General features: G+C 37.4%; 1 protein-coding gene across 4 annotated transcripts in view; it reads left to right on the forward strand.

Annotated features, from left to right (window-relative positions):
- The window catches only part of LOC123560383 (uncharacterized), a 28,363-nt gene that overhangs the window by 945 nt on the left and 10,171 nt on the right, over positions 1-17,247 (forward strand). The window contains exons 1-3 of one of the 4 annotated variants that reach the window (XM_045352580.2): positions 9,323-9,478; positions 10,515-10,703; positions 11,662-12,079. The exons of 1 other annotated variant lie outside the window; for it this stretch is intronic. In XM_045352580.2, coding sequence (XP_045208515.2) covers positions 9,424-9,478; positions 10,515-10,703; positions 11,662-11,840 — 423 coding nt within the window. In that variant the 5' untranslated portion in view covers positions 9,323-9,423 and the 3' untranslated portion in view covers positions 11,841-12,079. Of the gene's footprint in view, positions 1-44; positions 228-2,533; positions 2,737-9,322; positions 9,479-10,514; positions 10,704-11,661; positions 12,080-17,247 lie in introns of those variants that run through there. 2 more of the 4 variants (XM_053552851.1, XM_053552849.1) reach the window with 2 other exon arrangements.

The following is a 17,247-nucleotide window of genomic DNA, read 5'->3' on the forward strand; positions in this document are numbered from 1 at the left end:
CTTTCACAAATGACGCGAGCCACATGTGTAATTTATATTTTCAGCTGTAAATGGTTGCGGACGTTTGAAGTGCTATAAATGTAACTCCCAGGACTCGCCGAATACTTGCGGGGAAGATAACTTTGACGCTGGTGCCGACTCTGGTGACACAACAAGTGGTTCCACAAGTAGTATTACTGGAGGAACAACCTGTATTCGGGGATGGGCTACAAATGATCAAGGAACTTGTGAGTATACACTTTTTATGATTATTTCCAATAAGATGCATTTGCGTTGAACAAAATTAGTGTTGTGTATAATGAATGCAAATTTATTTCTTTTTTTATAAATCAAAGCTGTCAGAAACTGATTGGGCAAAGAAATGAGAAAATGAAGATGCAAAAGCGGCATTTGCTAAAAGAAAATACTACACATTGAAAAAATAATTATTATGACTTTTTAAAGTATTTATAATTGTATGTGGCTGTCAGGCGCAGTGTCATAAACGTGTACCATTTCTGAAGTTGTAATTAAAAAACTTGATCACTTTGTACTATTTGGAGCTGTTGATAACATCAGACTGTATTTCCGCCCCACTGCACCTCGAAATTATGTCCCTTTTGTGACCTTTGTATTCATTCCTTTGGCAGGGTTGATGAATAGTCGAGCGTTGCAGGCCGAAAGCTCTTGTCTTTTTTATGAAATCTAAGTGATGTTTGAATTCGTATCATCTGAAACCAAAAAAACTAGGTCAGTTGATCAATTTCCTTCCAATGTTTTATAAATTGACTTGCAGCCGCCTTCAGTGCTTTGGGCGCTTTGATTTTTCTCTCCTGAAAAGCTAGTTGTCAGTATTACTCATAAAACACTTGTCGGACTTAGAACTTTTCAGTAAGCAGCAACAAAGTTTGTATGAGAAAAGAAACTGTTATTGTAATTTTATAAATGTATTTTTGCGCAGAGAAAGAGTAAAGACTGGCTATATTCATCACTACAACCCGGCAAACTGTAGGGAATCTAAAGTGGTAGTATATTCATGGCATGGGAATCAGTCAACTTAAAACCTTGTTCATGACAGCGTTCTTGAGCACCAAATGAATGCAGCAATGTGTCACACTTCTCCATTTTCAAGTTTTTCATCATATCAATTGTCATTATTGTGTTTATTGATTTAATATTGAATGACTTGACTTGTTAAAGTTGTGCGCTGTTTGGAAGATGATTTCACACATCTTTTGATGAATGAACAAATTTAGCCCTTTTCGCATGGCGACATTTTTATGGAGTTTGTTTTGTTGTAGACCTTGCTTTCCGTGGTGTACTTGTATTTACTGGAACTATTCATGTAGGAGAAAAGGCTTGGCAAGATATTGTTCTTCTTTTAGTTGTTAAGAGAGACCCTCTTTTCCTTTTCCACTTGAAAATCCCCATCTGCAATGCATATGCAGCGTATGCAGAATTTATCATAATGATACTTGAATTTATAAAATTTTGTGTGATTTAAACATTGATCGTTCACTAATTGTTCGCATACATGCTTTTCTTAATTCTAAAATAACCTTTAATGCACGAGAATAAAGAGGTAAATGAGCGTATCATATTTCTCATGAATAAAACTACTTATTTCTAGTCAGGCTATACTCCAGAGCGCCACCAACTACTTTACAGCTCCACCACTTATTTGATAGCGCCACCACTTTAACAAAATACTTGTATATTTCTTTTAATTTAGGCCTCGGAATGTAGTTAAAATACAAACATATATCAAAATTTGCAAAAGCCCGAATCAGGAGAAAAGCTATACATTTTCCCATTTTCAAAATAGGCTCTATCAATTTAAATATATAACAAAATGTAAATTTTACTAACCTGTTTACAACTTGAAACCGGTGATAGCTGCACCACGGAAATGCTGATAGCTCCTTTCCTTATCACCACGTTTTGGTGGCGGCGCTAGGAATTAGTAGCCGTGAAATTATTTTTTCAAGCAATAGTATAAATAATGCTGCTTGAATTTAAAACATATGCTGTAAACTGGAGCATTTCATGTGTAACATGAAAAGTAAAGTAACCTGAAGAAATGGTATCTGCAAAGATATGCTCAACAGTTTCAAAACCCGAATTGATAATCTTTGGAAGACTGTGCTGTATATTTACTACCTGTTAGTTATCTCACATGAGGTAACACAAGATTTGCCAGAATACCGTCCGAAATTATGGCCTTCTAGTGAAATAAATCAGAAAAGTACCCAGGAAAAGGTAGTAAGACATAGGCTTTAAAAAGATCCATGATCCTTCCATCTGAGCATACGGTTAATCCTGCATATAATAATATACGACGCAAATGTTATGCAGGGAAAGGGACTTCTTAACGGATCTCACTACACTTAAATGATAAATTTGGTGGAGATCATCTGATTATGTGACCTAATTGATCAAGCTCTGCGTATGCAATTCATCTAGTTGTAAAAGTATAAATATAAAACATATGCCAAATTAATATCAATAATGTGTATGGTAAATACTGATAATTTTTATTTCTTTTTCAATGCAGACTATTACCGTGACAAATCTAGCTCGGCGCTATGGGATGGCTGTTCAACCCCAGAGTGGTGTGCCTGTAACGAAGACCTGTGTAACACGAAGGGGTCGCGAGTGACGACGTCTCTGGTGCAATATCCCTCTTACTCTCTGCATTAGGAACAGAGATGGTGAAGAAGATGATGATATGAAGAAAAATGAGGAAACGACATTACATTTGATGAATATAAAAATAAAATTTAATAAGTACAACAATTAATGTACATGAATTTCTGACATATCACATTAGTATCTGACTATCAATATTATAAAACGTATAACGTCTACGACTGAATGAATTCTGATGAACCATTTACTACGTAAAACTCCGCATTAAGTTTTGTCAATATTTGTCTTTGTTGAATAAATGTGTAAAATTTTGGGCGTGGAAAAAAATGAATGCTTATTTGTTTCCAGTCACCGAGTACTACACCGCGAATCCCTTTTCTTATATGAACAAGACCTGTTTGCAAAACACGTATGCCCACAATGATTACCTGTTCCATTCTCAGTCCCAAAATCACTATGACTTTGACCTATTGACCCCAAACAAAGACGTAATTTACTTACTACAGAAAATCATCCTAGGAAGTTTATGGACTGTAGGCCAACGCATTCTTTGACTTTCAGTCCAGAGACCACTTTTACCTTGACATTTAACCTATTATCTCCAATATCACAGGGACAAGCAATCATGCCATGAAGTTTATCGACTGTAGGCGAACTTTAGTTACTGAGTGGAAACATTTTTTAGTCTCAAGGCCACTGTGACCTTGACCCAGTGAACTCCAAAAACGATAGGGGATATCTGCTAATCACAGGCAATCATCCTTTGAAAATTGATCCCTATATAAAGCTTTCTTTAGTTACTGAGCGGAAACGATTTTAGTCTCGACGATACTGTGCTCTTGACCTTTAAAATTTTGACCCCCAAAAATAACAGAGGTCATCTGGTGACCGCAGACAATCATCCTATGAAATTTGACAACTGTAGATCAAAGCCTTGAGTTATTGAGCGGAAACCGTTTTAAATTTTGAGATCACTGTGACTTTGATCTTTGAAACATTGACCTGCAAATAAATAGAGACCATCTACTGACCACAGGCAATCATTCTAAAAGGTTTGATGACTATTGACCAAAGTAATCGTTAGTTATTGAGCTGAAACCGTTTTTTTTCTCATTGTGACCTTGCCCTTTGACATTCTGATCCCCAAAATCTTAAATGCCATCTAATGACCACAGGCAGTCATCTTATGAAGTTTGACCGCTGTGAGACCACGTTTTCTCAGTTATTGATAAGAAAGCAAATGGTCAACCGACCGACCAAAATGACAAAATCAATATACACACTCTTCTTTGAAGAAGGTGGGGTCATGAAAACTGACCTAATTTCCCAAAGAAAATATCAAATGAAAATATGAAGTTCCGTTAGATCTATATTGTGATTATTATGTTATGTACACGTTTTTTTTTCTTCAGTGTACCCAAACTTAGCCCCTCCTTTTATATTTTTACTTATACGTAAATAATTTTGTATTATAATGAACAAACCAAAACAGGGACCATGGAGGTTCTAAATCCAGTGGTTTATTTAATATGGAGTTAACTCCGTTTTCTTGACATCGTTTTAAATCATGTCACTGTGGCGAGTTAAGCTTACAAGAGCGCTGTCATACTAACCTCTACAAAACGATCAAGGAAAAACATCGACTTGATCAGAAATCGAACCATGCGACTTTGAGATTAGCAATAAAATGTATAAGCCGATTAATTAATTGTGACCTGGGACTTGGTGACCTTGGCCTACAACTGATGCTTGTTGTACGAAAAATATTCTAGCAATTAGGAAGATATGGAGCAGACATGAAGTTTAGCTATTGCTATTTGACCTTTAATTAAGTGTGACCTTGCTTTTGGACCTAGTGACCTTTATGGTAATCATTTATGACTTATTTTCATATACTATTTTATGCTTGGTTAAGCGCTAAATGTTTAAGCAGGTTATTTAAATCTCAACTACTATCATCGACGTTCTAGGTCACGTTCAAGGTCACTGTAAATGTGACGGTCACTGATTTTGGCACATGCACCTGAAATAAGTGAGCTATCAATCCATTCTATACTACTACTGTATGTGTACATATATACAGAGAATATATGCTCTATTCCCTTGAGGCAATGTTTTTAACAACGCGAAATAACCTGAAGGACCAAAGGAATATTTGTGTGAAATTATTTTGAAATCATATCAGCATTTTCTAGCAAATGGACTCTTTCCACTATAGCATTATAAGGATAACCTGCCAATAGCCAAGCTTTTAACATTGCGGAATAATCACAAGGAATTTGGTAGAGCATCACTCAAGGAACATTTGTGTGAATTCATTTTTTAAATTGGCTAGCGGCTTCAGATGAGACTTTTAAAAGTTTTTCATCAAGTTATATAGAAAACTAGCCCCACCCCTGGCGGACTTGTAATTTTAACAAATCATTATTGCTTGGTGGAATCTTGAAGCAGATCACGTAAGTAATATTGTAATGAAATTTTACGAAATTAAGAGGATGACTGGTAAAACTTTTGTTCTTGACTGTCATAGGAACCAGAATTCTATGAAAGGGATCCGCGTGTGCAACATTCCATTGTAGTTTGGTTAGAACTGACCTGGTTGTTTAGGAGATGTTCTGTAAAGAAATTTTGGACAACGAATGGACGTCCAACAATTCTAAAAGCTCACAAGGAGTAGGAAGTGCTGATGTTAGCTGAAAAGAGACAAGCAAAATATTAATTCTGCATAGTAGTTTATTGGTATAGAAATATTGCAAAATTTATCATAAAATAAGGTAATGCGCAGTAACAATAAAACATCGATAAAACTCTACAACAAAAATCAGTTTTATACTTCATTTAAGAAATAATATATTGTGGAACCGTGTTTAATATATCGAAACATAGCAAGGGTTCGGTCAGTAGACAGAGCAAAGTAAAATTACATGTATGACGCAAAATGTTGTAAGTGGGCGCGACCGTGTTTCATCAGGGTTAAAATGTGGAGGTGACAGCGAAATAACATAGAAGTGCGTAGACGTCTAATGAGTTACCATGTGTGCGAAAGAAATTTCAGGCCAAAACATGTACATCTTGACATAAAAAGTGAAAAAAAATCGCTGATATTTCATGTTCTTAATGTTTCATGATATATTGATGTTTCTCATCAGAATCCTCTTCACTAGCACTATCCCCAAGAAAGAGAAGATGAGAGTTGTCGCTACTGTTGTCATGGTTACCACTCGTGATCCCTTTGAATTGCACAGATCTTCATTACAGACACATGTTTGTGGTGTCTTACAGACATCGTGCTGGAATTCGTTCGATTTGTCACGATAATAATCTGGAAAAAAATTCTATTCATGTAACGTGGCTTTTAAATAGTTAATCTAACTGAATAGCATAATTACTAGGCCTACTTACTTTCACTTATAAATTAAGATATCCAATATGCATGTTTTACCCATAAACTCTTCCAGTGTTGTGTTGGCGTATCGGCGTGGTCGCCAAGATGAAAAGACAAGATTTCTCATGCTACCGCGGGTGATAGGACAAAAAGACGTCAGAGTGTTTCAAAACTTGGCTTTTGGTTCTGGCGTCCACATCAACAGGCGAACTGTCATAACTCTTTCTTAATCATCCCCCGCCGATGTAGTTTTTGCGTCGTCCGTCCGTCTCTCAGTGACATATATACTGAAAACAGTTTCCGCTTAACAATTATTGAATGCTTTGGCCGACAGTCATCAAACTTAGGTCAATGGTTAAGTTCACACTGACCTTGATAATGATAAGGTTTGAACTTTGGGCTCAATTTTTAACATTGACCTTTGACCTATAGAGCTGGTTTATGAGCTCTGCACACCGTCACATCGCCACCTACCGACGTCCAAAGTTTGAAGTTAATACCTTGCATGTTACATGTATTTGTTCACCTGAGCATTGTGATCGCTCAATGTCCGTTGTATGTTCACCCTTAGCTTGTGTATGCAATACAGGCTGCATTTTTTACTTTATCTTCATGAAATTTGATTAGAATGATTGCCTGAAAGCTGGGTCAAGTTTGAATATTGGTCATCTGCAGTCAATGACTAGGTCACTAGGTCGAATCAAAGAAAAACATTGTATATGCAATAGGGGCTGCATTTTTGACTGGATCTTTATGCAATTTGTGTTTCTTGACGAAATCTAGGTCAAGATTGAATATTGGTTATCTGGGACTAAAACCTAGGTCACCAGGTCAAATCAAAGAAAAACATTGTGTATCCAATAGGGGCTGCATTCTTCACTAGATCTTCATGGAACTTAATCAGAATGTTTAGCTTGATACAATCTAGCTTGATACAATCTAGGTCAAATTCGAATCAAGTCATCTTTGGTCAGAAACAAGGTCACGTGGTCATTTTTTGTTGGGTTTAACGTCGCGCGGACGCAATTATAGATCATATGTCGACTTCCCAGATTTGATGGTGGAGGAAGACCCCAGGTGCCCCTTCGTGCATTATTTCATTACGAGAGGGCACCTGGTTAGAACCACCTGTCTTCCGTAAGCCATCTAGATGGCTTCCACGCATGAAAAGTTCAACGCCCCGAGTGAGGCTCGAACCCGCATCGATAAGGTACAAGTCACCTGGTCAAATCAAAGAAAACCCTTTAGTATGCAATAGGGGCTGCATTTTTCACTGGACATTCATAGAACTGGATCAGATTGTTTGTCTTGATCAAATCTAGGTCAGGTTTGAATATAGATCATCTTGGGTCAAAACTAGGTCACTCGGTTAAATAAAAAAAACTTGGTGTGCGCAATAGGGGCTGCATTTTCACTGGATATTTTGTTCCTCTTGTTTAGTTATGCTTCGGACACAAAATTTGTTGAAATGTCAACATGTACCTAAATGTCAAGTTTAAATCAAAACCTTTAATGGTTATAAAGTTATTATGTCCCTTTCTGTGCTCAGCAGCATCTGTATTTCCATTTTTGTGTACCCATTCAAAAAATAACCCCTAACACTGGAATAAATGTTTTCTGTCATTTCAGACAGAAAGGCGATAACACGATGGTGATGACACGACAGTACGATAGCACGATGATGATTTAGCAAAGGCACGATGACGAAGACACGAAGTAATACTGTGTTCTCGTCATCGTGCTGTAGTAGCATCGCTCCATCACCATCGTGTATCGCGTCTTCGTCATCGTGCCTTCACGTCTTCGTCAGTGTGCCTTCGTGTCATCAACATCGTGTCATTGTAGTGTCGTTTCTTCGTTCGTCACAAGGCGACAGCGATAGCACGATGGTACTAACGGGACACAGTAACTAACTGAACAGGAATTGAGATAACCGGAAGACCGTCATCGATTCATGACACAAAAGCTGATATCGGCATCAAAATCATGCAATCGTGACACTTCAGATATTTAACATGTTGCACATCTGACATTTTATTGAAATATTGCCAGTCTTAAAATGTTATAAAATAAGACTGCAACTTTATTTCGATGGGATTCATGTGCTAACTTAAAAGAACTGGTTACTGGACTTTAAAAGTTTAATGTGATAAAATACTATTTCTGCAGAAATAAAGATGAATTTAGATGAAACATCTCAGAAATAAACACAGTTAGGAAATTCAACCAAAATAAATCACTTTCGATGGTTGGGAAAATCATACTTTGGCTTATGTCACAGAAGAAAAAAAAACATAGTATTTACTTATTGTACAATAAGACAAATGACAAATGACAAATGTGACAAATCAGTTTTTAAGGCTCGGATGGAGGCCATAACAATTATAAGTAAGAAAATATGTTCTGCCATCAATGCAAGATAAACTGTTTAAATCTGAAGTGATATAACTATATTCTATTAACACAGATTGGATATCCAACTCATTATTGTTAATTGCTATTTACATGCAAAAGAATGCAATAATGCGGCAACATGAAATTATAACAAAAAATACATTGCAAGTACAAAGTGTCATGCAGGACTGTATTTATCCAATGCCAATCAGTAAATCCACATTTATCACTAGGAAAAAAACACAACAGAAACATTTATGATAAGTAGCGGTATAAATCCCGCGATAACATGCTTGATAATTATAATACGTTTCAACACAGAAAATATTTTCGTATCACATTTTAGTATGCACTTAACTTCTATCATTGACAACCTTTTCGAGTTACACGATGTATTAGAACCATAACAATCAAACGATAATATAAAAATTATCGTGCGGGTGTAGTACATGGTGGCTAATTAGTAATGTAATAAAATACGGCGTCCAAACATTATGCTTTTTGTTCAACAGTGACTCCGTATAAACTTTAATAAGCGTTTTCTTGTATTATTGATACCGAGTCTTTCTTCGAAAGATGTTATCGAATACTAACGGTTGCTTTATTGTGCATGAATAAAACGATTACAATTAAACATGAAACTTGTTACATGATGTACCAAATAATTGGTACTGCCAAGGTTTCTACCCAATCGATAGACTTTTTTCAAACTTCCTAGTTAAGAATCAGCCCAATATCAATGACATAATTCAGCTATCATATTAGATCTACCCTTCAGTAACATATGCATGATTTGTAACAATGATCAATTTGTACTGACCTGACCCGTCAATGCATATATGTCGATCCGACCCCATTTTCATAGAATCGCGTATTGTTCCTTTCTCGGAAGACCGTTGTTGCTACGGGGCAGCAACTACGTTTGTTTTGTTTTGCGGGTTTGGTCCAAGACACCAGACACTTACGGACCTTCAGTATACTAAGAGAAACAGAACGGGATTGTTGTATTGAGCAATATGGAATTATCGAAGAATTTATTGCATTTCGCTGCGCTGTCGTTTTTCGCATTAGGTGAGAAAAGTATGCTTAGCAGTGTTTAAGTAGGTGTCGCAATTGGCAAACCGTACTCTATACGTTTACATGTTTCTTTTTTTTTTGTTTTCCAAGTGTGAATACATGTACTCTATCTTTTTTCTCCTTGTGTTATTTTGGCGCATCTTTTTTTTTCAAAATATATTTTTAAGTTGAGCATGCGCATTCGTCATTACGTGCTGGAATGTATTACCGTTGTATTGACTTCATTTTTAAAGGAAACCGTTTGAAGTTAAGTTTTTTTTTTGTTTTTTTTTTTTTGTTTTTTTTTGTTTTTTTTTACTAGAATAGCACTTGGTGAAGTGTTTGATGTAATTCATTTCCTTTATCTACGAAGGAAATTGATTAAAAATTGGCAGTCTGTTCTTTTGAAGGGTATTCTATAAAAGTGTATCACAGCTTTTTTAAATAGATGAACCCATCCTTGAATTATGTCAATTTTAATTCATTGGGGGATGGAAATAGATACCCCAAAATAATTGATTTTTCTCTAACTCTTTTTTTTCTGGCAATTTAGGGGAAACTTGTGATACACTTTGGTAGTTTATGGGCCTCCCATACTGCACACAAAATTTTGGTTCATTTGAAGTACATACTGATAAGAGAGTTGAATCTGTTTGAAGATAACAATAGACTTTTACATATTTTGTTATCTTAAAAGAATCGTGATGCATAAAAATGTTATCAAAATAGTACCATGTTATAGTCCAACCTTTCGCCTTCATTTTGATATGCTACACATTATGTTTATTCATCAAAATGTGGAGAAAAATCGTATTAAAGCAGGTCACCCCTCGACCCCTTAGTATGTTCTTAACCTGGCTACAATGGACGTCAAAACTAGTCATTTTTCATACTTTTCGCATTAAATGCATAACAGAGATATTCTTGAATGTTAAACCTTCATTAAATGTCGTGTAATTAAAGCATGTGCGTTAGATTACTGAGTAATTCAAGGTTGAAAAACAATTATCATTTCATAGCAATGTATAATTACCGACAACTTTTTTTTCAGCTGTGGAAGGTTGTGGCCGTTTAAAGTGCTACCAGTGTAACTCCCAGGATTCGCCGAATACTTGCGGCGAAAGTAACTTCGACTCCAATGTTCACGCTGATGATGTAGTAAGTGGGAGCGTCTTGAGGAATACAGAAAATGCGGGCACCAGTTGTGTTCGGGGCTGGACTACGAATGATCAGGGAACCTGTGAGTATATACATTGCTCTGTGTTGGAAAAAAGCCAAATATGCTCTGGTCTGTGTTCATAAGTAACGCGAATCAATTCATTTCATACATATATTACGTTTATAATCAGATTTGCTGTATGACTGCAATTTACATTGAGGGCAAGGCGCTCGCTGATGTGCAACTTGCACGGATAAGTTACACAAAAATAAGCCCCGACTGCTAGTAGTTTTATACAATTTGACAGTACTACTCATAAAAACACTCGTCTAACTTAGAACTTTTAGTAAGCAGCAACCAAATTGATATGAGAAAAGCAACTGTTCTATGATCTAGTAAAAGTCATCATTTTGACTGTTATGGTAATTACATGTATATAACTTTATTTTTGCACAGCGTGCGTCTTTTAAAGAAAAGAGTAAAGTGTGCAGTATTTTTTCAAGTAAGAGTAGTATAGAAAAGCTTGTATTCGAAACGGCATATGCCGTACTCTATAGGACTTGATGTGTAACATGAAAAGTAAAGTTACCTGAATAAAAGGTATCTGCAAAGACGCTCAACAGTTTGAAGCAATGAGCTGTATATTTACTAACTGTTCGTTATCTCACATGATTTACCAGAATCGCCAGATTTTGTCCCGAAGTTATGGCCTTCTAGTGATAAAAGACAGAAAAGTACCCAGAAAAAAGGTAGTAAGACGTAGGCTTTAAATGGAGCCGTGGTCCTTCGGTTAAACGATTTGCCATATATAATATACGACGCAAATGTTATGCGGGGAAATGGACTGATAAATCAGCTGACTATGTGACTTAATGTATGCAATTCATCTAATTGTAAAAATATCTCGAAATTCCTAGTTAATAAATAACATACACCTGGCACTTATGCTCTTCCGTAGGTATAAAAATATAATAGATGTATAATTAATATCATTAATGTTTATGGAAAATATTGGTAATATTTCTTTCTTTTTATGCAGATTATTACCGTGACAAATTCAACAAGAAGCTATGGGATGGCTGTTCAACCCCAGAGTTGTGTGCCTGTAACGAAGACCTGTGTAACTCGAGAGGCTCGCAAGTGACAACATCTCTAGCGACAACATCTCTCTTATTCTGTGCATTAGGAGTGGTGTTGGTGAAGAAGATGATGATATGAAGAAAAGAAATAGGAAACGACATTACAATTGATGAATATAAAAAATAAGTACAATAATGTACATGAATTTCTGACATATCACAATGGTATCTGACTATCAATATTATAAAACATATATTGACTATGATTGAATGAATTTTGATGGAACCCTTGACTATGTAAAACGTATAAGTGTTGTCAATACTTATCTTTGTTGAATAAATGTGTAAAATTCAAAATGTGGAAAATATCAATATCTATCGCCTGTTTTTAAAACACATATACCCCTAATGGTAACCTGTCCCATTTTCAGTCCCGAAATCACTATGACCTTGACCTTTTGACAACCCCCACCCCCCAATAAAAGGGCAATCTACTTACCATGGCGAATCATCCTATGAAGTTTATGGACTGTATGCCAAAGCATTCTTTAGTTACTTAGCGTAAACTTTCAGCCCAGAGGCCACTCTTATCTTGACATTTAACCTATTGATCTCAAACATCATAGGGTCAATCTACTAACCACATGTAATCATGCCATAAAGTTTATTGACTGTAGTTACTTAGTGGAAACATTTTTCAGTCTCAAGGTCACTGTGACCATGACCTAGTGAACTCCAAAACGACAGCAGATATCTGCTAACCACAGGCAACCATCCTTTGAATTTTGATCACTATGTAAAGCTTTCTTTAGTTATTGAGCGGAAACCATTTTAGTCTCGATGTCACTCTGCCCTTGACCTTTTTGATTTTGACCCCCAAAATAACAGGGGTCATTTGGTGACCACAGACAATCGTCCTATGAAGATTGGCAAATGTAGGTCAAAGCCTTGAGTTATTGAGCGGAAACTGTTATAAGTATTGAGATTACTGAGACTTTGACCTTTGACACATTGACCATCTACTGACCACAGACAATCAGCCTATAAAGTTTGATAACTATGGACAAAAGTGTTCTTTGATTATTGAGCTAAAACCGTCTTATTTGTCTAAAGGTCATTGTGACCTTGACCTTTGACATCCTGATCCTCAAAACCTTAAATGCCATCTACTGACCACGGGCAGTCATCTTTTGAAGTTTGACCGCTGTGAGACCACGTTTTCTCAGTTATTAATCAGAAAGCAAAATGGTCTACCGACCGACAGACCGACCAAAATGAGAAAATCAATACACAAACTCTTCTTTCAAGTGGGTGGGGGCATAAAAACTGACCTAATTTCCCAAAGAAAATATCAAATGAAAATGTGAAGTTCCGTTATATATCGTAATTATTCTGCTATTTACACGTTTTTCAGTGTGGCCAAACGTAGCCCCTCTGTTTATATTTTTACTTGTGAACAATATTTAGAGGTTAATATACGGCTTGGTTGGGCCTTCATGCCATAATGGCACACCTAGTGCCATAATTGCCCGAGGGCTTGTCGTGGAGACATTAAAAGAAGACAAAACTCTTGTCCGTTTTACGTTGACTGTTTACTTTGTAGACCTGAAGAACAACAAGTGCCGTACAGGACGTCATAACATACAACAAAAGAGCGCGTTACGTAAACGTGACGCCAAGAATGGCGCGTCATTAAATATACATGTTACTGAACGTGACACTCGGGGGCCACAAAGCTTAATGAGTAATTACAAAGTAAATCTACTTTAAAGCAGTTTCAGTTAGTGTATCATTATGTAACTTTGAAAGTCTAGTACGTTTGAACTTCAATAGCAGAGTGAATTTTGTAATAAATCTCAGTTTTTGCTATAGTTAATGATATCCTTTTGAATAATGAAGTTACTAACATTATTTCACTGCAATCACGGAAATGTCATTGAATAAGTAGTATGTATACATCGCTGAGTAATTTAAATGTCCATATAAAATCACATGTCATAGCACGTGTAACGAATCACGTGTATAAAGTTATTTTAACTCGAGTGGATACAGCTTGGCAATGAGTCGCATGGTAACACCTCGTCTGGATCTGATACGGGCTGCTCGGATAAGACCATCTATACCAGTGACTACGTCCTCTATGACGCCAAGGGACCAGCGATTTCTCGGAAGGTTATGGTCATGTATTTGCACTACGTCGCCAACCGTCACAGTGTCGTCATGATTGCCAGACATCTTATGAAACTGTCGCAAAGAAGTGAGATATTCATGCTTCCATCTCGACCAAAAGTGATCAATTGTTGCAGACTTAAATCTGTAAAGTTTGTCTGCAGAAGCGTGGGAAATATCGTCTGCTGTGGCTTCTTCATCGTCTGGGTAAACAGGGGAGGTAATTCTGCGTCCATACAGTAGATGGGAAGGGGTAAGAGGTTCCTCATCAGTGGGGTCTGTAGAAATGTGCGTGAGTGGGCGGTCATTGACGATACATTCTACTTCTGTAACAATCGTTTGTAGAACTTCCAAACTCACCAATGATTTCCCGAGTACTTTCTTAATGGATGTCTTAGTAACGCCAATGAGCCTCTTCCACCAGCCTCCGTACCATGGGTTATGTTGTGGGATAAACTTCCATGTAATACCGTATGTTCCAAGGATCTCTGTCTTCAGTAATTTGGCAGTTGAGATGTACGTCAGGGCGTTGTCCGACATAATGATTTTTGGTATTGCTCTCCTGCTAAAGAAACGTCGTAGAGCCAAAATAAAGATTCGACTGTCATGTTTGATACAATCTCTAAATGAATAGCCCGTGTATTTGGCACACGTGAACAGACAAAAGTAAGCCTTTTGTAGATCTCCGTCTGATGCCTTCACAGTAAACGCTCCGGTGAAATCTATTCCTGTGATTGTAAAAGGTGGCGCATGTTTCACTCTGTCGCTAGGTAACGGTAGGGGATCTGGTACCCGGTATGGTCTACTTGTAATCTTACGGCACGTGACACACGAGCGAATAATTTTCCAAACGCGTTGGCGAATGCTTGGAATCCAAAACTTTTGACGAATGAAGGTGACCGTGCTCTCTGTGTCAGAATGTAAATGTGTAATGTGCGCGTCCATTACAATCAGATCTGTAGTTATTTCTTGATGGAAGTAGAAACGGGAATTTCGTGCTGTCTAGTAATGGTGCACTGGAAATTCTACCGCCACAACGAATCAAATTGTCTTTATCCAGAAACAGATCGAGCTGTCTCACTAGATTTGGTATGGTGGTACACCGTTTTTCTTTCTGGGAAAGGTACTGTTTCACATCGTGGAAATGAATGTTCTGTACGTGCTTTATTAACTATCTGGCTGCTGTGTTGATCTCGTGCGATTCTAGAGGTCCGCGTGACTTCTTGACATTTCGGCAGTTGTTTACAAACCGGACAACATATGCTGTAACACGTAACAGTTTCCGATACGAGCTTAATCTCCGAATGTTTATAATCTCTAGAACACTTGGATTGAGTAGTTTGCTCTGTGTGGTTGTTAGTACTGCTGCTTTCACTTTCATATTCACAACTATCATATACAATGAGTTTGCAATTACCCTGTGGAAATGACGTATCATCTTTCAACCAGATAGGACCATTCATCCACAATCTGTTGTCGCGAAAATTATCGTAAGTAACTCCTCTCGACAGAAGGTCTGCAGGGTTTGAATCTGTTGGGCAATATTGTCACTGGAAACCATCTGTTAACTCCCGTATTTCTCTGACACGAAGACACTGGTTGTGATTTTGAGGAAGAGATCCATTTCAACACAATCAGGCTGTCGCTCCATAGATATATTTTTGTACAGTCAATGGTCGATGTAATATGCTGAACAAGTCTAGCTCCTTAAAGTGCTGCACATAGTTCAAGTTTAGGTATTGTAAGCTGCTTTACCGGGGTTATGCTATTCTTTGCCATAATGAGTGTGCTCTGGGTACCGGAAACAAGATATGCACATGAGCCATATGCTTTTGTACTAGCGTCGCTAAAGACATGAAGTGCAACATCTGTGGGAGTGGCATTGGGAAAATATCGTCTGCAAAACTTCGTTTCGATTGCTTTCGCTATGTCCTCTCTTATCTTGACCCACTCTGTGATGATGTCACCTGGCAGCACTTCGTTCCACTCAAATTTTCGTTTCCATAGCAACTGCATAAGTATATTGCCTTTCTCGGTGATTGGGCTTAGTAATCCGAGCGGGTCATATATAGATGACGATTCTTTCAAAATGTCTCGTTTTGTCAGAAGGCAATCATTCATAGGCGTTTTTAATCTTTGTGGACACAACGTTTCGTCAGTTGTAGAATCCCAGCGCATGCCCAACACTTTTGTGAATTTGTCCTTGTCATTGACTCCGTCGGATTCAATTATCGCACGCAGCACTTTGTTGTTTGTACTCCAAGACCTCAAAATAAAGGCAGCTTGCTGAAAAAGTCGTCTGCTATTTGTGTAAAAATTTGACAGTGTAGTGTCGTCTGGAAAACTTGTAATTATGATATCTACGTGTAACCCTTGTTTGATACGTTCTGTTTCGTCACATTGGTGTATTTCAAGGTGTTTCATAATGGTAGCGTTTAATATGAATGGCGAGCATGTTGCTCCAAAAAGCACCGACTTGAACCGGTATGTCTGAAGTGGACTGTCTGGCTTGCTTGGATCTGATAGCCGAAACAATCTTGTGACGTCACGGTCGTCTGGATGCAAACTGATGTTCAAAAACGCCTTCTCAATATCGGTGGAGACTGCAAATTTATGATATCGGAAGCGTAGTAATATGGACGTCAAGTCGTTTAGCTGTGGTGAGGTATTCATCAGGCAATCATTCAAACTGGGGGAATTTTGTGTTGACTTACAACTACAGTCGTATACGATACGTATGGGTGTGGTTGCTGACTTTTTTTCACAGGATGATGGGGAATATAATGTACTGTCGTACTCGGTCTTGATGGGTCATCTACTATCTTCTCTACAAATCCTCTCTGCTCCTGTTCATTAATTATTTCACTATACTTCTGCAGCAGTTCTGGTTCTTTTTCAGTCTGGTGGCTACACTCATAATTCTGCGCCGGCTTATCATTTTTTTTTACTGGGTAGAGATGGATTATCATCTTTCCAGGGTTATTTTGCGACGTAATGTCCGTTATCGTATGTAATGCATATGTCCTGGTATTGTCTGGAATATTCGTCATAACCTTGGTATTTAGTCTTCTGTTCCACTCCCATAGATTCTACTTTACAAAACTGCTCTAAATTCAATTCCTCCTGCACGTGCAAAGTCATAATATTCATCATAGACACATGAAGTGGGGAGGGGAGTTTCTGGTTTTCTGTATATAACGCTCCTGACAGAAGATTTTATCTTATACCACGGACCAGTAATGATCAGCGCCAATTAGTATCTCGATCTTAAAATCTTCATCTTCTGATATAGGATGTGCAAGTGTGATCCCCTTCAGGTAAGTGAGGTCACTAACATGTTTCTGGTAAATTTTCAGAGGCACGGAAATTTCAGGCAC

The sequence above is a fragment of the Mercenaria mercenaria genome, chromosome 10 (assembly GCF_021730395.1).
Source record: "Mercenaria mercenaria strain notata chromosome 10, MADL_Memer_1, whole genome shotgun sequence".
Taxonomy (NCBI): Eukaryota; Metazoa; Mollusca; class Bivalvia; order Venerida; family Veneridae; genus Mercenaria; species Mercenaria mercenaria.